The sequence below is a fragment of the Entelurus aequoreus genome, linkage group LG08, assembly GCF_033978785.1.
Source record: "Entelurus aequoreus isolate RoL-2023_Sb linkage group LG08, RoL_Eaeq_v1.1, whole genome shotgun sequence".
NCBI lineage: Eukaryota > Metazoa > Chordata > Actinopteri > Syngnathiformes > Syngnathidae > Entelurus > Entelurus aequoreus.
In genome coordinates, this window is record NC_084738.1 from 82,865,032 (window position 1) to 82,891,546 (window position 26,515).

The window sequence follows — 26,515 nt, forward strand, 5'->3', positions numbered from 1 at the left end:
TGTATTGTTTATGTATTTATTGACTTTGTATTTATTGTGAGCCATTAATAAAGTTGTTAGAATTGAATTGAGTGTGCATGTTGTCTGACTCACAGTAGCTCGGCTGCCAGGCCCTCCTGGGCGTCCCAGACCCCGAAGGGGAGTCTGTGCTTGGGGATGTTGTATCTCCGGGACCACTGAGCTGACTTTACCAGCGTGTACTTCACCAACATCTCCACCAGCTGGATGTGGAGCTCGGGGTCGTCCGCCACCACAGTCTGGATGGTTATGACACAGAGAAATTCTAAGAAAAATAGCTTTAAGTCTGTTGCGGCTCAAAGTAGGTGCACGTTACCTCCACGTGGTCAGCCCACACCAGGTCGTTCATGCTTTTCTGCACGGGGGAAAACAACATCATGTCATCAAGTTGCATCTACCGCAATTCCTTGATTTTTCCATCTAGCTTGTTAAAGGAGCTGTTTGCAGCCTCCTCAAAAAGTTAGACTTTCAAACCAAAAAATATGACAATTTTCAGTTATGCCCCATTTAGGAAGGGGTAAATATTCCGCGCCTGTTACGGCCCAGGCCTGGTGGGAGGCTGGTGTGAGGGGTTCACGGTATGGCCACAGTTTCCCGCTCTCCCTCTCTACTATGTGTGTCTGCAGGTTCCACACCTCTACCTTGTTGTTTTGCATATTATTTTGCGTTGGACATTTAATTTTTGTTATATTAAATATTATTTTAAAAAACTCTATAATCGACAGACAAATCTAAAGTTGATTGAGGGCGCGGGAGTCCAAACTACGGCCCGGAGCGTCTACAATTTTGTCCAACAAGCAATTTGCCCAGGGGCGGTGTTTTCATATAATATACAGTCAGCAGTCTGATAGCTCCCATTTTGTCGCCAACCTGGTGGCCAACAAAAGTAGCTCAAGACAGTGGCCATTATTTACACACACTTATATGACCCAATGAAAACAACCTTCCCTAGTCATGGTGCAGAAAAAACAATTAAAAAAGCACAAAAATTAAACAAACATGGTCACACGTACACATCCTGCTCATTAAACTTTGTGGATATTATAAGAGAAAAAAAACGTCCAATCAGCATAAAAATATTCAAACTACACCCATTTAAATCCATTACAAGGCATGATGGGAAAACCTACTCAGTGGCCTAGTGGTTAGAGTGTCCGCCCTGACACATTTTTTTTTATTTTTTACTTTCAACACTTAAATTTCGAGACCAACTACAGATCTTTCTGTCGATTATAAGTTTTTATTATTTGTTTATTTGTTTTATTCCCTTTGTGTCATAGAAAACTTTGTTATTCAACACAAAATATGCAATATTTTCCCCAAAACATATTTCAAAGTGTAATATTTGATGTGATGTAAATGGAGCCGTAAGTATGTCAATAATTCAGAACATTGATTTTGATTCATTATTATTTTTTGAGCAATGACAGTAAAAAAAAAAATCCCACTTAAGTTCTTAGGGACCCAAAAGGGCTCCACTCATAAAATTGTTAAAAATAATTTATATATATATTTATTTAACTTTTAACACTTACATTTCGAGACCAACTTCATCTATCTGTCGATTATACGTTTTTATTATTACTTTATTTTTTGTTTGTTTATTTTATTCCCTTTGTATCACAGAAAACTTTATTTACCACACAAAATGTGCAATATTTTCCCCAAAACATATTTCAAAGTGTAATATTTAATGTGGCGTAATTGGAGCCTTAAATATGTCAATAATTCATAACATTGATTTTGATTCATAATTATTTTTTGAGCGATGAAAGTTAAAAAAAAAAACCACTTAAGTCCTTAGGGACCCAAAAGGGCTCCATTCATAAAATTGTTAAAAAATAATTCATACATTATTTTTTATTTTACTTTTAACACTTAAATTTTGAGACCAATGTTGATTATAAGTATTAATGTATTATTTTTTTGTTTGTTTTATTCCCTTTGTGTCATAAAAACGTTGTTATTGACACACGAAATATGCAATATTTTCCCCAAAAAAATATTATGTATTATATTATTTTTTGAGCAATGACAGTTAAAAATAAATCCCACTTAAGTTCTTAGGGCCACACTCATAAAATAGTTAAAAATATTTCTTATGTATATTTATTTTACTTTCAACACTTACATTTCGAGACCAACTTCATCTATCCATCGTTTATACATTTTTATTATTTGTTTGTTTGCTTGATTTATTCCCTTTTGTCGTAGAAAACTTTATTTAACACATAAAAATATGCAATATTTTCCAGAAAAAAACATATTTCAAAGTGTAATATTTGATGTGAAGTAATTGGAGCCTTAAATAGGTCAATAATTCATAACAACATTTTTTTTTTTTGAGTGATAAAAGTTTTTAAAAATCCAAAAGGGCCCCACTAATAAAATTGTTAAAAATAATTCACACATTATTATTATTTTTTTTACTTTTAACACTTAATTTTCGAGATTAACTTTCGATATTTCAAAGTGTAATATTTGATGTGAAGTAATTGGAGCCTTAAATAGGTCAATAATTTACAACATTGATTTTAATTCATTATTATTTTTTGAGCAATGACAGTTTAAAAAAACACGTCAGTTCTTAGGGATCCAAAAGGTGCCCACTCATAAAATGTGTAAAAAATAAGTCATACATCCCCCCCCCCACCCCCCCCCCACCCCACCCCACTTTTAACACTTAAATTTCAAGATTAACTTCAGATCTCTCCGTCGATTATGAGTTTTTATTATTTATTTTTGTTTTTGTTTATTTTACTCTTTGTGTCATAGAAATCTTTGTTATTTAACACAAAATATGCAATATTTTCCCCAAAACATATTTCAAAGTGTAATATTTGATGTGACGTAATTGGAGCCTTAAATATGTCAATCATTCATAACATACATTTTGATTCTTTTTTTTTTTTTGAGCAATGACAGTTAAAAAAATAAAATCCCACTTGCGTTGTTAGGGCCCCACTCATAAAATTGTTAAAAAATAATTCATATATATATTTATTTTACTTTCAACACTTACATTTCGAGACCAACTTCATCTATCCATCGATTATACGTTTTAATTATTTGTTTCTTTGTTTGATTTATTCCCTTTTGTCATAGAAAAATGTATTTAACACATAAAAATATGCAATATTTTCCCCAAAATAGTGTAATATTTTATGTGTAGTTTAACTGCAAGCACTTGCTATTGTGATGCGTTCAGGGTCAAACTGTCATCATTGTGTTTGCATGATGAAGCCAGAAAGCCAAAGAAAAAGCTCTACCTCCACAAATCTCTTGTACATGAGGAATCGAAGAGTGTCCTGGCGACTCTTGTGCAAGGCATTAGGACAGAGGCCTGGGATGGGAAGTCAAAGACGTGAAGTGAATTAGTTAATTATATTTATATAGCGCTTTTCTCTAGTGACTCAAAGCGCTTTACATAGTGAAACCCAATATCTAAGTTACATTTAAAGCAGTGTGGGTGGCACTGGGAGCAGGTGGGTAAAGTGTCTTGCCTTATGCCTGGTTCACACCAACGGCGTTTGCCGCGCTTTAAAGCGGCGAGCAAAGCGCCGTCATTTTTGTCAATTTTTCCACGAATATCCCGATCTCCGAAGTAATGTTATGCTTTGATACGCTCTGATACGAATTAGTTGCCGCTTTGGGGGGACGAATTACCGTTCCTCACGATTTGATGCCGCTTTGATACGCTTTAAATCACGCTTTGATACGTTTTATTACGCTTTATTGAACTTTATTATGCTTTGATGCGATCCTGACGCTTTAAATCAGGCTCTGACACGATTATCAAGCTCTGTTGTGCATTGGAATTAATGTGTCATGAACATTATGAACATTAATTTGTAATAATGACTTTGAAATGTGATATTGTTATGTAATTATGTGCAATTTGGAAGATGCTGTGATTATTATTTTGTGAATTTGATGAATAAATTGCGTGTGCACACATAATATAATAAAAAAGAGAAATATGATAAACAAATAAGTAAAAAAAAATTTGAAAAACTCAGTATACTAAGTTTTCCCCACATTTTTTTAGATTTATCTATTTATTTGATTTCTCTTTTTGTTTTATTATGTACAGGATAAAACACATAATGTAATAAAAAAGACAAATATGATAAACAAATAAGTTAAAAAAAATGTGAAAAACTCAGTATACTGTTTTCCACACATTTTTTATATTCATTTATTTTTTCAATTTCTCTTTTTTTTCCGTTATATTATGTTTATTATTTATTATTTATTATGTTTTATATTCATTTATTTTTTCAATTTCTCTTTTTTTCCCGTTATATTATGTTTATTATTTATTATGTTTTGTATTCATTTATTTTTTCAATTCCTCTTTTTTTTCCGTTATATTATGTTTATTATTTATTATGTTTTATATTCATTTATTTTTTCAATTTCTCTTTTTTTTCCGTTATATTATGTTTATGATTTATTATTTATTATGTTTTATATTCATTTATTTTTTCAATTTCTCTTTTTTTCCCGTTATATTATGTTTATTATTTATTATGTTTTATATTCATTTATTTTTTCAATTTCTCTTCTTTTTTCGTTATATTATGTTTATTATTTATTATTTATTGTGTTTTATATTCATTTATTTTTTCAATTTCTCTTTTTTGTTCGTTATATTATGTTTATTTATTATGTTTTATATCTTAATTTCTTTTATTTCTTTGTCATCTTAATAAATATCTATCTTTCATTTCTTATGCTAGTTGACAATAATAAAAGGCATTTCTTTTAATTTTTATATTCAATGTCACTAGTCAATATCACAGTCACTTCCTATTTGTAGTTGTAGACTGGGGTCCGCGCTTTGAACCAAGATCTGTTAAGTTTTCCTACGCTTTGAGTCAAGCTTTGCTGAGCTTTGTCAGGCTTTTTCACCCTTTGATGCGCTCTCTGCTCTTTATTCCATTCTTAACAGAGCGCATAATTTTTTTAAACCGTTTAAAAATTTTTGGCGAACTTGCCGCATGTCCCGCTTCACTACAAGCTTTCCCACCATCCATTAGGACCCTCACGCTTTAATCAGGCTTTGTTACGCTTTGACGGCGCTTTGCATGCCGCTTTAAAGCGCCGTTGGTGTGAACCTAGCATAAGGACACCACGGCAGTGACTAGGTTGGCAGAAGCGGGGATCGAACCTGGAACCCTCAAGTTGCTGGCACGGCCACTCTACCAAGCGAGCTATACCGCCCCAACCTTGCCGGGGGATAACACAAGCCCTCACCTTGGTGGATGTGGAACTTTTCAGCCAGGCGGAAGACGTGTTTCTTCAGATGTTTGGACTGCAGCTGAGTCAGGCAGCGTCTGCTCACGCTCAGTTGGGGAAAGCGCCTGCAGGGGGGGTGAGGGGGAGGAAACACACACGGCGTTACGCGGCGCAGACCGGAGTTGGACCGCCGGAATACGCCTGCACACTTTTTGATGAGGTCCTCCACAGAGAAGCAGGGATGGCACCAGGAGTCCAGCAGGAGCACCAGTTCCCGTTGGAGGGAGGGGTGTCCCAGCACGTAGTTCTCTGCCAGGGACAACTTGTCCTGGACGATGAGCGGCACGCAGATCTGGACAGGAGAGTCAGAATGAGGCGGATGTCTACCGGCGGACATCTTTTGCTCCTCACCTCCTCCATGTTCAGCTGCTCCCGCAGGTTCAGCTTGGCCCCCAGCAGAGCCGCCTGGGGGACACAGGACACGTCCACTCACATTTACACCAGTCCCCACACTAGCATTACTAGCATTTTTGCTCAATTTTAAGATAGATTTTGATACTTGGCGCCATTTTGGAAGTATGCTAACTTCTATGCTAGCATGCTAACCTTTATGCTAGTGCTTTTGCTCAATTCCTCCATATAAACCTGAAAATCATGGATTTTGATAATTGGTGCCATCTTGGAAGTATGCTAACTTCTTCAATATTAGCATGCTAACATTTATGCTAGTGTTTTTGCTAATTTTATCCGTATAAACCTGAAAATCATGGATTTTAATAGTTGGCGCCACCTTGGAAGTATGCTAACTTCTTCTATATTAACATGCTAAAGCAGGGGTCGGGAACCTTTTTGGCTGAGAGAGCCATGAAAGCCAAATATTTTAAAATGTATTTCCGTGAGAGCCATGTCATATTTTTTAACACTGAATACAACTAAATGCGTGCATTTTTAAGTAAGACCAACATTTTTGGAGTATAATACGTCTCTTATTCTTTTTAATAACATTGTTATTCTGAAGCTAACCAATGATAAATAAAATACTTCTTACCGTTGATGCGACTTCTTGAACAGGTGTGGTAGAAAACGAATGAATGGATTGAAATGCATGAGAATGTTTTATATTTTGAATGTTATTTTTAACACTGTGATTACCAGCGGAATTATTCATTACTTATCATGTTAAGCAATGTCAGCTAAGATTGATCTCAGAGCCAGATGCAGTCATCAAAACAGCCACATCTGGCTCTCCAGCCATAGGTTCCCTACCCCTGTGCTAAAGTTTATGCTAGTGTTTTTGCTCATTTTATCCATATAAACCTGAAAATCATGGATTTTGATACTTGGTGCCTTCTTGGAAGTATGCTAAATCTTTCTATATTAGCATGCTAAAGTTTTCGTAGTGTTTTTGCTCATTTTATCCGTATAAACCTGAAAATCATGGATTCTAATAGTTGGCGCCACTTTGGAAGTATGCTAACTTCTTCTATGCGAGCATGCTAACCTTTATGCGAGTGCTTTTGCTCATTTCATCCATATAAACCTGAAAATCATGGATTTTGATACTTGGTGCCTTCTTGGAAGTATGCTAAATCTTTCTATATTAGCATGCTAAAGTTTTCGTAGTGTTTTTGCTAATTTTATCCGTATAAACCTGAAAATCATGGATTTTAATAGTTGGCGCCACTTTGGAAGTATGCTAACTTCTTCTATGCTAGCATGCTAACTTTTATGCAAGTGCTTTTGCTCATTTCATCCGTATAAACCTGAAAATCATGGATTTTGATACTTGGTGCCATCTCTTAGTATGCTAACTTCTTCAATATTAGCATGCTAACATTTATGCTAGTGTTTTTGCTCATTTCATCCATATAAACCTGAAAATCATGGATTTTGATACTTGGTGCCATCTTGGAAGTATGCTAAATCTTTCTATATTTGCATGCTAAAGTTTTCATAGTGTTTTTGCTCATTTTATCCGTATAAACCTGAAAATCATGGATTTTAATAGTTGGCGCCACTTTGGAAGTATGCTAACTTCTTCTATGCTAGCATGCTAACTTTTACGCAAGTGCTTTTGCTCATTTCATCCGTAAAGACCTGAAAATCATGGATTTTGATACTTGGTGCCATCTCTTAGTATGCTAACTTCTTCAATATTAGCATGCTAACATTTATGCTAGTGTTTTTGCTCATTTCATCCATATAAACCTGAAAATCCTGGATTTTGATACTTGGTGCCATCTTGGAAGTATGCTAAATCTTTCTATATTAGCATGCTAAAGTTTTCGTAGTGTTTTTGCTAATTGTATCCGTATAAACCTGAAAATCATGGATTTTAATAGTTGGCGCCACTTTGGAAGTATGCTAACTTCTTCTATGCTAGCATGCTAACTTTTACGCAAGTGCTTTTGCTCATTTCATCCGTAAAGACCTGAAAATCATGGATTTTGATACTTGGTGCCATCTCTTAGTATGCTAACTTCTTCAATATTAGCATGCTAACATTTATGCTAGTGTTTTTGCTCATTTCATCCATATAAACCTGAAAATCCTGGATTTTGATACTTGGTGCCATCTTGGAAGTATGCTAAATCTTTCTATATTAGCATGCTAAAGTTTTCGTAGTGTTTTTGCTAATTTTATCCGTATAAACCTGAAAATCATGGATTTTAATAGTTGGCGCCACTTTGGAAGTATGCTAACTTCTTCTATGCTAGCATGCTAACATTTATGCAAGTGCTTTTGCTCATTTCATCCGTATAAACCTGAAAATCATGGATTTTGATACTTGGTGCCATCTCTTAGTATGCTAACTTCTTCTATGCTAGCATGCTAACCTTTATGCTAGTGCTTTTGCTCATTTCATCCGTATAAACCTGAAAATCATGGATTTTGATACTTGGTGCCATCTTGGAAGTATGCTAAATCTTTCTATATTAGCATGCTAAAGTTTACGTAGTGTTTTTGCTAATTTTATCCGTATAAACCTGAAAATCATGGATTTTAATAGTTGGCGCCACCTTGGAAGTATGACAACTTCTTCTATATTAACATGCTAAAGTTTATGCTAGTGTTTTTGCTCATTTTATCCGTATAAACCTGAAAATCATGGATTTTGATAATTGGTGCCATCTTGGAAGTATGCTAACTTCTTCAATATTAGCATGCTAACATTTATGCTAGTGTTTTTGCTCATTTCATCCGTATAAACCTGAAAATCCTGGATTTTGATACTTGGTGCCATCTTGGAAGTATGCTAAATCTTTCTATATTAGTATGCTAAAGTTTTCATAGAATTTTTGCTAATTTTATCCGTATAAACCTGAAAATCATGGATTTTAATAGTTGGCGCCACTTTGGAAGTATGCTAACTTCTTCTATATTAACAAGCCAAAATTTATGCTAGTGTTTTTGCTAATTTTATCCGTATAAACCTGAAAATCCTGGATTTTGATAATTGGTGCCATCTTGGAAGTATGCTAAGTCTTTCTATATTAGCATGCTAAAGTTTCCGTACTGTTTTTGCTCATTTCATCCGTATAAACCTAAAAATCATGGATTTTGATACTTGGCGCCATATCGGAAAGATGCTAACTTCTTCTATATTAGCATGCTAAAGTTTTCGTACTGTTTTTGCTCATTTCATCCGTATAAACCTAAAAATCATGGATTTTGATACTTGGCGCCATATCGGAAAGATGCTAACTTCTTCTATATTAGCATGTTAACGTTTATGCTAGTGCTTTTCTCATTTCATCTGTATAAACCTGAAACTCATGGATTTTTATACTTGGCGCCATCTTGGAAGTATGTTAAATCTTTCTATATTAGCATGTTAACATTTATGCAAGTGTTTTTGCTCATTTCATTTGTATAAACCTGAAAATCATGGATTTTAATAGTTGGCGCCAACTTGGAGGTATGCTAACTTCTTCAATGTTAGCATTCTAACTTTTATGCTAGTGTTTCTACTAATTCCATCTGTATAAACCTGAAAATCATGGATTTTAATACTTGGCTCCACCTTGGAAGTTTGCTAACTTCTTCAATGTTAGCATGCAAATGTTTTATGCTAGTGTTTTTGCTCATTTTTATTCGTACAAACCCGAAAATCATTGACTTTGACACCTGGCGCCATCTTAGAAGTACACCAACTTTTCCTATGTCATCATGCTAGCTTTAGCATGCCAATGTTTTGTGCATGCTTTTTTGCTAATTTTTGTGTGTTTAAACCTAAAAATCATAGATGTTGATACTAGGTGCCTTTTTAGAGGTATGTAAACTCTACTTAAGTTAGCATGCTTACATTGTATGCTAGCATTTTTGCAAATTGTATTCATATAAACTTCAAATTCATGGGTTTTGAAACATGTCTCCCTCTTGCAAGTATGCTAATTGTTCCCGGTATAGCAAGCTAACATTAGCATGTTAATGTTTTATGCTAGCTTTTTAGCTTCTATCAGATTCAGGTTCACAGCACAGATAGTGGGCCCATTAAAATTTCCGTGGGAATTTTCTGGTTATTGTTGTTGTTGCTTGCATAGAGTTTTGGTCTTCCTTTTTTAGCATATTATTTAATAAGTTAGACTTAGAGACTTAGACTTAGACTTCCTTTTTTATTGTCATTCAAATTTGAACTTTACAGTACAGATAAGAACGAAATTTTGTTGCATTAGCTCATGGTAGTGCAGGATAAAAAAGCAATAAGGTGCAGATATAAATAAATAGATTACTGTACAGATAAATGTATTGCACTTTTGCATATGCATCCACGTTTATGGATGTATGTTATATTGTCTTTATATTCCAGCCACTTAATCCATTTTTGGGGGGAATTGAGGGGATTATTTTGATGCGTTCAAGAGTCTTACGGCCTGAGGGACGAAGCTGTTACAGAACCTGGAGGTTCTGCTACGGAGGCTGCGGAACCTCTTACTGTATTTGTAGGTCTACTCAAATGCTGTATAAATATCTATCCTAAGTATTGCAAAGCTAGGATTGGGTTGACGTTACTCTATTTACTTTTATAAGCTTGATTAAAACTGTGTGACTTTTTTACACTTAAGATTTTAAAATAAAATAAAAAAATGTAAATGTTTTTAGGGACTACTCTGCACGTATAAGTCATTCGTTTGTTAGCCTGAAAAATATTTAGAAAAGTTTTTATTCTAATTTCAGGGTTTCCCCTACATTTAATTGACTGTGGCACACCACTGTCAAATAAAAGCCGCCACCTCTTAAAAAGAAGTAGTTTTTTTTACATGAAACCAAATTTATGTAATATATTGAATAAATGGATACACCGTATATCAGGGGTCACCAACCTTTTTGAAACCAAGAGCTACTTTTTGGGTACTGATTAATGCGAAGGGCTACCAGATTGATACACACTTAAATAAATTGCCAGAAATAGCCAATTTGCTCAATTTACCTTTAACTCTTTGTTATTATTAATAATTAATGATATTTACACTTAATTGAACGGTTTAAAAGAGGAGAAAACACGAAAAAAATGACAATTACATTTTGAAACATAGTATATCTTCAATTTCGACTCTCTAAATTTCAAAATTCAACCGAAAAAAATAAGAGAAAAACGAACTAATTCGAATCTTTTTGAAAAAATTAAAAAAAGAATTTATGGAACATTATTAGTCATTTTTCCTGATTAAGATTAATTTTAGAATGTTGATGACATGTTTTAAATAGGTTAAAATCCAATCTGCACTTTGTTAGAATATATAACAAATTGGACCAAGCTATATTTCTAACAAAGACAAATCATTATTTCTTCTAGATTTTCCAGAACAAAAATTTTAAAAGAAATTCAAAAGACTTTGAAATAAGATTTAAATTTGATTCTACAGATTTTCTAGATTTGCCAGAATAATTTTTTGGAATTTTAATCATAATAAGTTTGAAGAAATATTTCACAAATATTCTTCGGCAAAAAAACAGAAGCTAAAATGAAGAATTAAATTAAAATGTATTTATTTTTCTTTGCAATGAAAAAAATTAATTTACTTGAACATTGATTTAAATTGTCAGGAAAGAAGAGGAAGGAAATTAAAAGGTAAATAGGTACATGTGTTTAAAAATCCTAAAATCATTTTTAAGGTTGTATTTTTTCTCTAAAATTGTCTTTCTGAAAGTTATAAGAAGCAAAGTAAAAAAAAATATGAATTTATTTAAACAAGTGAAGACCAAGTCTTTAAAATATTTTCTTGGATTCTCAAATTCTATTTGAGTTTTGTCTCTCTTAGAATTAAAAATGTCGGGCAAAGCGAGACCAGCTTGCTAGTAAATAAATACAATTTAAAAAATAGAGGCAGCTCACTGGTAAGTGCTGCTATTTGAGCTATTTTTAGAACAGGCCAGCGGGCGACTCATCTGGTCCTTACGGGGTACCTGGTGCCCGCGGGCACCGCGTTGGTGACCCCTGCCGTATATAGTCTGTTATTGACGTACAATTGGCCATAAAAGGTTTGAAAAACATCACAAAAATGTTTCTCTATACCATAGGTGTCAAACTCAAGCCCCGGGGGCCAGTTCTGGCCCGCCACATCATTTAAAAAAAAAAAAAAGGTTAAAATATTTGTTTAATTTAATTGTTTTAAATAAATACATCTGTTCTTGAAATTTTAACCAAAAAAATGCATATTCTAAACTTTATTATCTGATCATGCCAATTATATTATCATATACTGTATTGCAAAACTATTTTCGTGACATAAAAACAAATAGTTACATATCTGCTTGTCACCTTCATTTATGATTTTAAAGCAAGTTATACATTAAAAAAAAAAAATAATCAAATGCATACGCATTTCGATTAATCACAAGTTATTACCCGCGTGCATAATAAAAATACATTTTTTTAAAAGCGGCCCTCTTAAAGCAGCCATTACTGCGATGTGGCCCTCAATGAAAATGAGTTTGACACCCCTGCTCTATACTATCATTGACACAAGTACCGTATCAGTGCATTTCTAGCGTGTTGTTGGCACTCGCCTCCTTGTAGCAGTGCAGGGAGAGTAGGTTCATGACGAAGCGTCGCAGGGTGGCCGGGTCCAGGGTGGTGAGCTGGTAGATGTTTATCAGACCCTCCACCAAGCTGGCCTGAGCGTCAGTGAGAACATGAAGAGCCCGACTCTGCAGAGCAGTCACCTCCATCTTTGGAAGAGAATCCAGTGTGACCTGCGGTGCGTGAAAACAATCGTATGTGGATTCCCAAACAGCACAAGCGAGTGATGTACATTTGCAAACATATTCCGGACTATGGAGCGCACCGGTATATAAGCCACACCCACTAGAAGAAAATAGGTTTCCATATATTAGCCCAGCGTCTCTCAAAGTGTGGGGCGCGCCCCACTGGTGGGGAATAGAGACATGACAGGTGGGGGGCGCGAGGAACGGGAGGAAATTTCACTTTACTTTTTTTTTTTTTTTTAAATTATATTCTTAGATTTTTTTTTTTTACTATGCTTTCATTTTCTATACACACTGTAAATCACTTTGTGATTCGGTCTGTGGAATCCGCTATATAAATACATGTAAATTACTTATTTTTCCTGTAGGCTTTACATTTCTAGGTAGGAGCGAAAGTTTGACAGACAGCAACAGTAACTAATGGGGGCGGGGCTAAGCGGAAGCTTTGTGAATGGCGAGTCACTGTGCGAGGATTTGCTGTTTTGCAAATACATAAAAAATAGAGCCACTGCTGATGAGCTGTTCAAGATAATGGGCAGTTTCCTCAAAGAACACAACCTTAAATGGGAAAACTGTGTGGGGGTTTTTGCTCTGATGGTGCACAGACCATGGCAAAGTCAAGAAACGGGCTGCAGGCTCTAATAAAGAGGGTTGCGCCAAATGCGCATTGGACACACTGTGTCATTCACCGGGAAGCACTCGCGTCAAGGCAGCTCAGCCCCGAACTCAATGAGGTTTTAACAGTGGCAGTGTCAAGCCTGCAAGCCCGATTTGAAAAGCTGTGCAGTGCAAAACAGGCTCATTGCAGCCACTAATGCTGGAGTACTTTCAAACTCATGTTCACTTGCAGGGGCGCCGAAAAGGGGGGGGGGGTAAAGGAGACGGATTCTAGGGGCCCATGATGGAGGGGGGCCCAGAGAGGCCCCTAATGATGATGAAATAATAATACAGAAAACATAATGACACTAAGTTATTAACTAACATATAATCATACATGTTTTATTTTCCATGTCCTGGTAACAATACCTTTATTTGTTTTGGAAGCATCAACACCTGCAGGGCCCTCCCTTTCCCCCCTCTATTTACGTAAAATGGTTCAGTCCGACTGGATCAGCTGCAGGTAGAGCACGGCGATTTGTCACAGACAGCGCCACAGCGGGCAAAGCGGAGGAGACAGCAGTATGCCTCAAAAATCAGGCAGCCAAAAAAGAAAGGAAAATAAAATAAGAGAGGAGAAGGAGTTGAAGGGTCGACAATTTGTCACCCAATATTTCCCAAAAAAGGTGGGTTTGTTAGTTGTGGTGGAAAGTTATGCATATTAACTTTGTCCCTGTCTGTGGTAATAAGCTAGCTCACTTTTCTCACCAGGTTAGCTCAAGAAAACTGGATTTTTACATTTTACTGCTATATTAGTTAAATAATCAATCCAGTCAAACATTTATCAAGCTGTTCTTATTCAATAATAGTTGATCTCCCCTCTGTCAAAATGATGCCTCATTCTGAACAGAGTCAAGTGCACCAGCAGCAGCAGCAGCTGTCTGTCAGCCCCCAAGTCCCCCTGCCCCTGAATCAGCCCCAGTTCCCCCACATGAGGAAGGAGGTGAGCAGCTGTGTGTGTTGAAATAATAATAATAATAATAATAATAATATAATACAAAATATAATACATTTTACTACAGTCTCAACAATCAGTGGTGCAGCAAATAAATGACTCAAAATTAATTCCATTGTATTCAGAATACCATTAAAATGCATAATTGTATGTAAAATAGCATCAAAAAATGTTGCCGCTGTATTGGGGGCCCTGTAAAGATTCTTTTCATGGGGCCCAAAATCCCTAGCGGCGCCCCTGTTCACCTGCCCTGTCTTGCCAAAATGCATAGCTCCTCCTTTTTTTTTGCAAAGATTGCAAAGTGGCACTTTTATTTTATTTATTATTGAACTTGATGCAAGTTATTTGATTTATTATTGAAATTGAAGCAAGTTATAACACTTTTATTTGATTTATTATTGAACTTGATGCAAGTTATAACACTTTTATTTGATTTATTATTGAACTTGATGCAAGTTATAACAATTTTTTTGATTTATTATTGAACTTGATGCAAGTTATAACACTGTTGATTTATTATTGAACTTGATGCAAGTTATAACACTTTTGTTTTATTTATTATTGAACTTGTGGGGACGGCGTGGCGAAGTTGGTAGAGTGGCCGTGCCAGCAATCTGAGGGTTACTGGTTCAATCCCCACCTTCTACCATCCTAGTCACGTCCGTTGTGTCCTTGAGCAAGACACTTCACCCTTGCTCCTGATGGGCCTGGTTAGCGCCGTGCATGGCAGCTCCCGCCATCAGTGTGTGAATGTGTGTGTGTGAATGTGTGTGTGTGTGAATGGGTGAATGTGTGTGAATGGGTGAATGTGGAAATAGTGTCAAAGCGCTTTGAGTTCCTTAGAAAAAGGTAGAAAAGCGCTATACAAGTACAACCCATTTACTATTTACCATTTACCATTGATGCAAGTTATTTGATTTATTATTGAACTTGATGCAAGTTATAACACTTTTGTTTTATTTATTATTGAACTTGATGCAAGTTATTTGATTTATTATTGAACTTGATGCAAGTTATACCACAGCTGCACAGTTATTTTATTTATTATTGAACTTGATGTTATTTTATGTTATTGAGTTTGAATGTATACAACTTGATGTTACTTGATGTTCAATAAATTTGAAAATGTTAAGCTTGGCATTAGCGTTCTGTTGGGGCGATGGGGGCAGGTGGGGCTTGAAAACTCCCCCTTGTCCAAAGTGGGGGATGACAAAAAAAGTTTGAGAACCACTGTATTAGCCGCACCGGACTATAAGCCGCAGATATATACTTTTATGTTTGTTAATATTTATTGACATTCCGTAATTGTTTCCAGACGGTGTCTGTAACAGGGCAGTAAAACGGCTGATCAAACAAAACAGAAGTCATGGTCATGGACCCACTAGCCGCGCAAGCTAGCTCTCCAATCAGCTAAACAGACTAAATAACTCCACGCTGACGTTTTGGTGAATTTACGGAGGAATTTGTGAAACTGAAACAATAAAAAAAGAATGTCGTTGTAAGTGAATAACACTGACACAGTCACTCTTAAACGTGTTAGCATGTTAGCTAGTGATGCTAGCTTGAGCACATTACGATAGCACATACAAATATGCATGACAACAATCCTACAGACAGGGATGCTTTAGTGAGTAAGAATTGTTGTAGTTATATTGTAAAACGTACAAACGTTGCTTGGAGTGATGAATGAGGAATCCATGCGAGTAGAAACGCTATGGACAAATTGTAGACGAAACGGGATATACTTACGGTTCAAGGAACAAAACAGGAAGTAGATTCGCAACCAACAAAAGAAGGCGCCTTAGCACAAACAACAACACACCTTTTCAGTGTCTCTGTCGGTGTTCCATGAAAACTATTTGTTGAATACAACCAACGTTGCTTGGAGTGACGAATGAAGAATCCGAGAAGAACCGCTATGGACAAATGGTAAACAGAACAGGATATACTTCTGGTTCAAGGCACGAAACAGGAAGTAGATATGCAACTAACAAAAGATGGCGCCATAGCACAAACAATAACACAACTTTTCAGTGTCTTTGTTGGTGTTTTATGAAAACTATTTGTTGAATACAATCAACGTTGCTCGGAGTGACGAATGAAGAACCCGAGTAGGATTGCTATGGACAAGTGGTAGACGAAACGGGATATACTTCCGGTTCGAGGAACAAAACAGGAAGTAGATTTGCAACCAACAAAAGAAGGCGCCATAGCACAAACAATAGCATACCTTTTCAGTGTCTTTGTCGGTGTTTTATGAAAACTATTTGTTGAATACAATAAACGTTGCTCGGAGTGACGAATGAAGAATCCGAGTATGATTGCTATGGACAAGTGGTAGACGAAACGGGATATACTTCCGGTTCGAGGAACAAAACAGGAAGTAGATTTGCAACCAACAAAAGAAGGCGCCATAGCACAAACAATAGCACACCTTTTCAGTGTCTCTGTCGGTGTTCCATGAAAACTATTTGTTGAATACAACCAATGTTGCTTGGAGTGACGAATGAAGAATCTGAGAAGAACCGCTATGGACAAATGGTAAACAGAACAGGATATACTTCTGGTTCAAGGCACGAAACAGGAAGTACATTTGCAACTAACAAAAATGGCGCCCTAGCACAATCAATAACACACCTTTTCAGTGTCTCTGTCTGTGTTTTATGAAAACTATTTGTTGAACACAATCAATGTTGCTTTGAGTGACGAATGAAGAATCCATACGAGTAGAAGATGAAACGGCACTTGTACTTCCGGTAGAAAGCTCAGTCTAAACAGAAGGGCCATGCAGCACAGCAGCATCTGTCGTGAGTGAACTCGTCCAAAAGATGGCGCTATAGCACAAACGATAACACACCTTCTCAGTATGTTTGCTTGGTTTGTTTTAAAACGACTTGCGTTCCACAAATCCATGAATCAGCTGCAGCGTTCTATAAACCGCAGGGATAAAAGCGTAGTAAAAAAAAAAAAAGTAGCGGCTTAAGGTTAAAGTTAAAGTAACAATGATTGTCACTCACACACTAGGTGTGGTGAAATTTGTCCTCTGCATTTGACCCATCACCCTTGTGCACCCCCTGGGAGGTGAGGGGAGCAGTGAGCAACAGCGGTGGCCGTGCCCGGGAATAATTTTTGGTGATTTAACCCCCAATTCCAACCCTTATAGTCCGGAATTGACGGGAGATGTGAGCATAGTACAGAAGTGCATTATGGGAAGATCTTGGCACCTCGGGATGTTCCTGCAGCCAACTCTGGAATTCCTTCAGGATGTGGGGCCCCAAGGTGTGGCTCCGGCCCTTCTGTTTGCCTGGAGAGCTCTCAAGGATGGTGAGGAAGGCATCCAGGGGATGGTTTTGGAGGTTTGAGAAGCCCTCCTTGGCTGTTGAGTGTAACTTGGGGGGACGCAGAAGGAAGGAGCAAACATCAGCTTTCTTATTATTTACCCTATTTTGATCATTTTAATCATTTCTGGGACTGATTTTTTTCCGCGCATTGATTTCCGTTTCCATAGCACTGCACTTCAGACTTCTGGAAACACCTTCTTCAGAAAACAAACGCGTGTTTTCTAAATCATGGCAGACTTGGTAACAGGCAACAAAGACGACTATTTTTGGACAAATGAGGATTCACAACCTTATTTTTTTGAAGCTGAACATAAGGAGGATGAACTACCACTTCTAGAAGCGAGCACGGAGGAAGAGTGAGAGGTTGGAGCCGACGGAAGAGGAAAGAGTGAGGCGAAAGTGACTTTGACGATGTAAATGTGGAATTTGGAGCCGAGCTTATTCGACATAAATGGAGTGGTTACCCAAATAAACCGGAAAAATGTCCCCATGGAGTGAGTCCCACTTTATATTGATCATGATACACGCAGCACGTCAGTACATACACTGTCTGGCTAGCTGTGTACAAACAAAACATGAAATAATACTTTACAGATACTGTAATATGATTGTTCATGTTTTTCCCTCAGTACAGATTGGTGTCCTATCACATTGTCGTGCATTACAAACTCAAACGTGTTTCGTGCTGACGTAGAAGCTAGCTTATCTCTTTCCGTAGTTAGCTTTTACGGCTAACTCCGTAGCATATCGATTCCTTAGTGTTCACGCTTACAATAACAATGTTGCTACAGTTTGGTTATTATACAGGTTACAGAACGTAAAGGAAGTATTGTTGACGCTTTTTGAATGCATGTTTAAAGTGATTCACAGGTAGAATTGAGTGCTAACATTAGCTGCATCGCTAGCCACCAGGAACTAGACGATCGTTATATGTTGGAAAGCGGAAAAAACTAATTGTTTATTCTTGTCTCTTATAATGATCGTGAACGATAGGCAAAATTCCCCCTATAAGTGCAGTTCCCCTTTAAGAATGGCAAATGGGAGTTAAAACGTTGGACTTCATTGAGCTGCCATTGACCCCGGAACAGATAAAACTCAATTCACATCATTTCCTGGGCATAAAATGATTGTACAATCAAACAAATTCTGACTTTCTAGCAATTCCTTGTGTGGGACGTGGGTGTGTGTCACCTGGTCGCACTAGCCCAAGCACACACACACACACACCACTTCACATCAGACATGCATATGGGGTCCCGACTTAAGAATGTAAACTTTGGCTTTAGAAAGTTCCTTCAGGAGAAAATAATATCTGTGTGAGAATGTCTAGCTGCCGCCTACTAATTTGCCCAGCAGATGTCATTCACTCAATATCCTCCTCACACACATCTCAAGTTCATTCGGTGCAAATTCCTTCCTTCCTACCGACAGCCACTCTGCTTTCCTCATTAACACACACACACACACACACACACACATATTCCTGTATTTGTTACCTTCTTGAGACCTCCGAAAAATGCCTACCTCTTTAGGACCACCCTTTCTAGGTATATAAAGATTTGTATTAACAACATTAATAATATATACATACTACGCCCATATAAACAAGCTTCTTGTGAAAAATTAGTTGATATTGAGGTCACAATTTCACAAGAAAAACTTAGAATTATAACAAAAGTCAGCATTTTACTCAACGCAAGTCAAAATTGTACAAGAAAAACTTGTGCAATATTATGAAAAAAGTTGGAATTTTACTCAATAAAAGTCACAATTTTACAGGAAAAGCTTAACATTTTGGCAATTTTATGAAAAGAGTCGGAATTTTACTCGACAAAAGTCACAGTTGTATAAGAAAGCTTTAAAATGTTGGAAATATTATAAATAATTATCATACTTTTACTCAAAAAACGTCACTGTTTTACAAGAACAACAAAAACTTTGGCAATATTGTGATAAAAGTCAGAATTTTATATGAAAAATGTCACCATTTTACATAAAAAAGTAATCATTTTACATAAAAAAAAGTAATCATTTTACAAGAAAATAATGCAATATTGCAGAAACAGAAAGAATATGAGATATTATTTCCAATTTTAAAAAGGAAAAAAGTCGACATTGTGAGAAAAAGACTGCTTTTAGTTAATTTTTTGTTGGTAATTGGTTTTTAATCTTCATTATTTACTTCAAGTTATTACAGTATGTCTACATACATCCATCCATCCATTTTATACCGCTTGTCACATATTTATTTACATTTTTTATACATTTTGGCCAAAGAGGGCGCACTTCAAATTTTTACACACACTTGTTATTTCATATGTTGACCAGAGGGGGAGCACTTTTAAAACCTTTTTGGGACCACCCTCATTTTGATATATTTCACCACCAGGGGTGCAAATGAGACATTCTCTATTAGATGTAATGATTTTCCTTATTGGGACCATGATTTATGTCCTAACTTGTTCACACATCCTCATATGGAAGCTACTTTTCCTTGTTGATGTCTCAAGAATGGTAGAAATACAACACACACACACACACACACACACACACACACACACACACACACACACACACACACACACACACACACACACACACACACGAGCTTCTTTTTGGTGCACCTTATTAAATCATCCCTATTACAGATGGACCGATGCGGTTTTTTTCCGGGCCGATACAGATTATTTATTAGCACTCAAGGAGGCCGATACCGGTGTTTGGAAGTAAAATGTATTTAGTTAAAAGTGATTTAAAGATTAATATTATATGTCAGTAAACATCTGGACAAGTTGTTTTTTGAACATTATTTTTTAGTAAACGTGGGACCAGTAATGACATAATGTTTGATGTTGTGTTTCATTTAGCAGCAAACACCTTTGTAACGTGTGTCTTAGAGGAGCATCAACATTTTATTTTAAAATATGGCAAATCTCCTAAAAAGATAGGTCAAAATATGACATTTGTCTACATCACAATAACTCATCTACTCCATTTCATAACACTTTATGGGATTAATACATTTTAAGGTTTCCTCGTGACGAACTTTGAAATATTGTGAACATTTAAAGGGAAATTGCACTTTTTAAAATGTTGCCTATGGTTCACAATCATTATGAGAGACAAGAAGACAAAATGTTTTTATTTGTTTGCATCCTAACATGTAAAAATCGTCTTGTTCTCGGTTTACGGTTAATTTGGGTAAGCACTCCATTTATGTTGCAATGGCTTGTCTCCAAATTCCACATTTACAGCTTCAAAGTCACGCCGACCTCACTCTCTCTTCTTCTGCCGGCTCCTGTCTGTTACCAAGTCTGCCATGTCTAGAAAACACACTCGCTTTTGTTTCCGGAAGTAGGAACACAAATTTGTTGCCAGAAGCCAAACGTGCGTCGCTATGGAAACACAAATCAATGCGCTAAAGAAATCAGTCCCGGAAATGATTAAAATGATAAAAATACCATAAATATTGAACATATTACATATTGTTATGAAGGTGTCTGTTACTACATTATATATACTGTATACTTGCAGTGTGTATATTGTACATATTACATATTGTTATGAAGGTGTCTGTTACTACTTTATATATATTTGCAATGTGTATATTGTACATATTACATATTGCTATGAAGGTGTCTGTTAATACATTATAAATATACTTGTAGTGTGTATATTGTACATATTACATATTGTTATGAAGGTGTCTGTTACTACTTTATATATATTTGCAGTGTGTATATTGTACATATTACATATTGTTATGAAGGTGTCTGTTATTACATTATAAATACCGTAATTTCCGGACTATAAGCCGCACCTGACTATAAGCCGCACCAGCTAAATTTAGGGGAAAATACAGATTGCTCCATATATAAGCCGCACCCGACTATAAGCCGCAGGGTTTTGATGTGTAATTACCGTAGTATATAGGGGTTCCTGCTACCACGGAGGGGATTTTTGGGACAGAGATGACTGTTTGGGAACGCAAAGCGTCCCATTTATTAACAATAAATCTTTCAATCATTCAATCAAACTTTCACATCTTTGACATGGCGAACAGCAATTCGTGCAGAGTACAAATAATACAACGGTGCAAATTAATACAAAGTGCTCGCCTGTACGTTATCAAAATAACCAGCCTACCGGTATATGAAAAGTCAGTCTTTAATCATTGTGTCATCGTCTTCCTCCTGCGTACTAAAACCACAGAAATCCTCTTCGTCGGTGTCGGAGAAGAACAGGCCGTAAATAAGCCGCACCCTTGTATAAGCCGCAGGGACCAGAACGAGGGGAAAAAGTAGCGGCTTATAGTCCGGAAATTACGGTATACTTGTAGTGTGTATATTGTACATATTACATATTGTTATGAAGGTGTCTGTTACTATATATATATATATATATATATATATATATATATATATATATATATATATATATATATATATATATTTGCAGTGTGTATATTGTACATATTACATATTGTTATGAAGTATTGTTATGAAGGTGTCTGTTACTACATTATATATATACTTGCAGTGTGTATATTGTACATATTACATATTGTTATGAAGGTGTCTGTTACTACTTTATATACATATAAAAAAGGGCCGTACTGATAAAAAAGGACGATACTGATGAAAAAGGCCAATACAAATGCAAAAATACTGATAAAAAAAGGTTGATACCAATTAAAAAGGTGATACCGATTTTTAAAAATGGGCAATTCCGGTGAAAAAAGGGCAATTAGATTTAAAAAAGGCGATACCCATAATAAAGGCCGATACCGGTGAAAAAAGGCTAATATCAATAAAAAGGGTGATACCGATGGAAAAAAAATGCCGATACAGATGAAAGAAGGCTGACACAGATGAAAAAAGGGCGATACCAATAAAGAAGGCTGATACAGATAAAAAAGGGCGATATCGATGAAAAAAGGGCGATAGCAATAAAGAAGGCAGATACGGATTTAAAACAGGCCGATGAAAAAAGGGTGATACGGAAGGACAATACCGATGAAAAAAGGCGATCTGGATAAAAAAGGTCGATACGTCGAAAAAAGGGTGATACGGATGAAAATAAGGTGTGATACAATATGAAAAAAAGGGCAATACCGATTAAAAAAGGTTGATACGGATAAAAAAGGTCGGTACCGATGAAAAAAGGGTGATACAGATAAAAAAAGGGGCGATGCCATTGAAAAAAGGGCGATAGGGATAAAAAAGGTTGATACGGATATAGGGGAACATGTCAAATATCGGCGGTGGAGGTCTGTTCCTTCCTCTCCCGATGCGTGCGATACATCAAAGCAGCTTGTGTCAATACTTGACTCTCACCGTCTGCAGGTCCAAGTGGCTCCACAGTTGGGTGATCTGGTCCCTCAGCTGGTCCGGGTCCAGACCTGCGGGGATAATGCACACGTGAGCTGGGCTTTCATCGCGACCTCTGACCTGTGGAGCCGCCAAGGAGCCAGAAGGAAATGGAGTGGGTGGATATTGTTGGCCTGTGGAGACACCGGATAGCTTCTGAAATACAAGATGTCAACTCCCGACTCTCACTTGCACCTTCACCTCGCTTGCTCAGGATTTTTACTCTGACATTCATGCATTATTATCAATATGATTATTATTATCAATATCATTATTGTTAATAATATTAACATTGTGCAATTTGTACTGTGACCGGGCAGCAGGGGACATTCATGCATTATTATTAATAATATTGATATTGTACAATTTTTATTGTGACCGGCCAATAGGGGACATTAATGCATTATTATTAATATTAACATTATTATTAATATTAATATTGTGCCACTTTTACTGTGACCGGGCAGCAGGGGACATTCATGCATTATTATTATTATTATTAGTATTATTATTATTATTATTATGTAAAGGGAATTCATGCATTATTATTATTATTATATAGGGGACATTCATGAATTATTATTATTATTATGATGATGTAGGGGACATTCATGCATTATTATTATTATAATTATTATGTAGGGGACATTCATGCATTATTATTATTATTATGATGATGATGTAGGCCTGTAGGGGACAGTCACACATTATTATTATCATTATTATAATTATAATTATTATTAAGTAGGGGACATTCATGCATTATTATTATTATTATTATGTAGAGGACATTCATGAATAATTATTATTATGATGATGATGATGTAGGGGACATTCATGCATTATTATTATTATCATTATTATTACATAGGGGACATTCATACACTGTCATTATAATTATTAATATTATTATGTAGGGGGCATTCATGCATCATTATTATTATTTTTATTATTATTATGTAGGGGGCATTCATGCATTATTATTATTATTATCATTATGTAGGGGACATTCATTAGTTATTATTATTATTATAATAATGTTGTAGGTGTAGGGGACATTCATGCATTATTATTATTATCATTATTAGTAGGGAACATTCATGCATTATTATTATCATTATGTAGGGGACATTCATGCATTATTATTATAATTATTAATATTATTATGTAGGGTACATTCATGCATTGTTATTATTATGTAGGGTACATTCATGCATTATTAATATTATTACTATAATTATGTAGGGGACATTCATGCATTATTATTATTATAATTATTAATATGCTGAAGGGGTTATTCATGCATTATTATTGTTATTATTATAATTATTATTATCATTAGAATTATTATTATTATGTAGGGGACATGTATGCATTATTATTATTATTATTATTATTATTATTATGAAGAGGACATTCATGCATTATTATTATTATTATTATTATTATTATTATTATTATTATCATTATAATTATTATTATGTAGGGGATATTTATGCATTATTATTATAATAATAATAATAATTATTATTATTATTATTATGAAGGGGACATTCATGCATTATTATTATTATTATCATTATAATTATTATTATTATGTAGGGGACATTCATGCATTATAATTATTATTATTATGATGTACTATTCATGCATGCCACCAATAACAAAACGGAATTATGCACTTTTGTGATATCTGTATTCGCCGCATCAACTTTCTGACCCTTTCGGCCGAGTGGGCTCCACCGTACCTGACATCACCACCTCCCCCAACCCCCACCGCCCTTCCTCCTTCCCAGGGCTTGCTTTCCTGTTCTGCGCTCCCTCCCTGGCAGCGGCAGCCTCTCTCCGTTTGGTCTCGGATTTCCCCAGGAAAGGACCACGATGGTGTAAAAAATAAAAGCCTTCCTGGGAAAGCAGGCCCAATAAAGGCCTGTCCACACGCTGCAAGCCTCGTGCATCCTTTAACTTGTGGCGACATTAAAGTAATGCCATTAAAACAAACCAAAACAGAAAAAGTTGCAATGTAGACTAAGAACACAAATATGCCATGCAGGCTGTTTTTTCTTTAAAACTCTCATTGCTCAAAAATAATAACGAATCAAATTCAATGTTGTTATAAATTATTGACATATTTACGGCTCCAATTACTTCACATCAAATTGTCCACTTTGAAATATTCTTTGAGGAAAATATTGCATATGTTGTGTGTTTGCCATATAAAAAAAATATGTTTTATTTGGGGGAAAAAAAAGGCATAAAACTAACAAATAAAATAAAATAAAAAAAATTACAAAAATCTGAAAAATGTCCCTAAGAACATTAGTGGGGGTTTTTAAACTGTCACTGCTCTAAAAATAATAAGGACTGAAAATCAATGTTATGAATTATCTACATATTTTAGGCTCCGATTACTTCATATCAAATATTACACTTGAAATAATTGTTGGGCAAAACATTGCAAAAGTGCATAAAGCAAGCAAAAAAAAACTTGTAAGTGACAGAAAGATATTAAGTGTTGTTAAAAGTCTAAATAAATAAATAAATGTATGCTTTTTTTTAAACACTTTTAATAGTGGGGCCCCTTTGTGTCCCCAAGAATGTTAAAAAACTAACAGTCATTGCTCAAAAAAATAATAATGAATCAAAATCAATGTTGTTTTGAATTATTGACCTATTTAAGGTTCCAATTACATCACATCAAATATTACACTTTGAAATACGTTTTGGGGAAAATATTGCATATGTTGGGTGTTTGCCATATAAAAAACTAAGTTTTATTTGAAAAACGCCATAAAACTAACAAATAAAATTTAAAAAAATACATTTTAAAAAAATTCTAAAAAACATACAATCAACAGTTGGAACTGAAGTTGATCTAGAGATTTAAGGGTTGGAAAAAATACTAATATAATAATTTACGACTTATTTTTAACACTTTTATGAGTGGGGACCTTTTAGGTCCCTAAGAAAGTTAGTGGGGTTTTTAAAACTGTCATTGCTAAAAATAAAAAATAAAAAAATAAATAAAAAAGGACTGAAAATCAATGTTGTTATGAATTATTGACATATTTAAGGCTCCAATTACTTTGCAGCAAATATTCTACTTTGAGACATTTTGGGGGGAAAATATTGCATATTTTGGGTGTTTGCAATATAAAAGACTATTACAAAAAGGCATAAAAAAAATAAAAAATCATCGGTTGGATCTGAAATTGATGTAGAAATTTAAGCATTGAAAAAATACAAATAAAATAATGTATGACTTTTTAAAATCTAATTTGGTAGTTATACACCTACGAATGAAATATTAAGTTATTTTTTGAAATTTTGCCAATTATTCACAATCGTTCTGTAAGACAAGAACACATGTTTTTCTTTTGTTATGCATTCTAACTCATACAATATGGCAAGTAAGAGGTGGCTTACAATGCAGCTAATAGGAGTACAGTATTCCCCTCTAAAAAAACATCCAAAAAGTGGCAACAATACTACATTTACATGTCGTGACCTTAATATTAACCAAGTATTAGCAATATTGTTAACGCATGTTAACGTTAGCATTCTAGTTTTTTTACCTATTTCGTGGGTTTATATCTCAGTATCAAATGAGTTATTGCTTTGGAATGTATTTGGAATTCTGCCTATCATTCACAATTCTTATATAAAACAAGAACACATATATTTTTATTTTTTTATGCATTCTAACTCGTAAAATATGGCGAATA

The 26,515-nt window shown here is 35.3% G+C and overlaps 1 protein-coding gene across 2 annotated transcripts in view; it reads right to left on the minus strand.

Annotated features, from left to right (window-relative positions):
- Nucleotides 1–26,515, minus strand: part of exd3 (exonuclease 3'-5' domain containing 3) — a 148,912-nt gene that overhangs the window by 118,354 nt on the left and 4,043 nt on the right. The window contains exons 3-11 of one of the 2 annotated variants that reach the window (XM_062057453.1): nucleotides 22,758–22,822; nucleotides 17,305–17,469; nucleotides 12,271–12,456; nucleotides 5,671–5,724; nucleotides 5,469–5,611; nucleotides 5,278–5,384; nucleotides 3,288–3,361; nucleotides 335–373; nucleotides 94–257 (exon numbers count right to left, since the gene is read on the minus strand). In XM_062057453.1, coding sequence (XP_061913437.1) covers nucleotides 94–257; nucleotides 335–373; nucleotides 3,288–3,361; nucleotides 5,278–5,384; nucleotides 5,469–5,611; nucleotides 5,671–5,724; nucleotides 12,271–12,456; nucleotides 17,305–17,469; nucleotides 22,758–22,822 — 997 coding nt within the window. The remainder of the gene's footprint in view (nucleotides 1–93; nucleotides 258–334; nucleotides 374–3,287; nucleotides 3,362–5,277; nucleotides 5,385–5,468; nucleotides 5,612–5,670; nucleotides 5,725–12,270; nucleotides 12,457–17,304; nucleotides 17,470–22,757; nucleotides 22,823–26,515) is intronic. The other variant, XM_062057454.1, reaches the window with a different exon arrangement.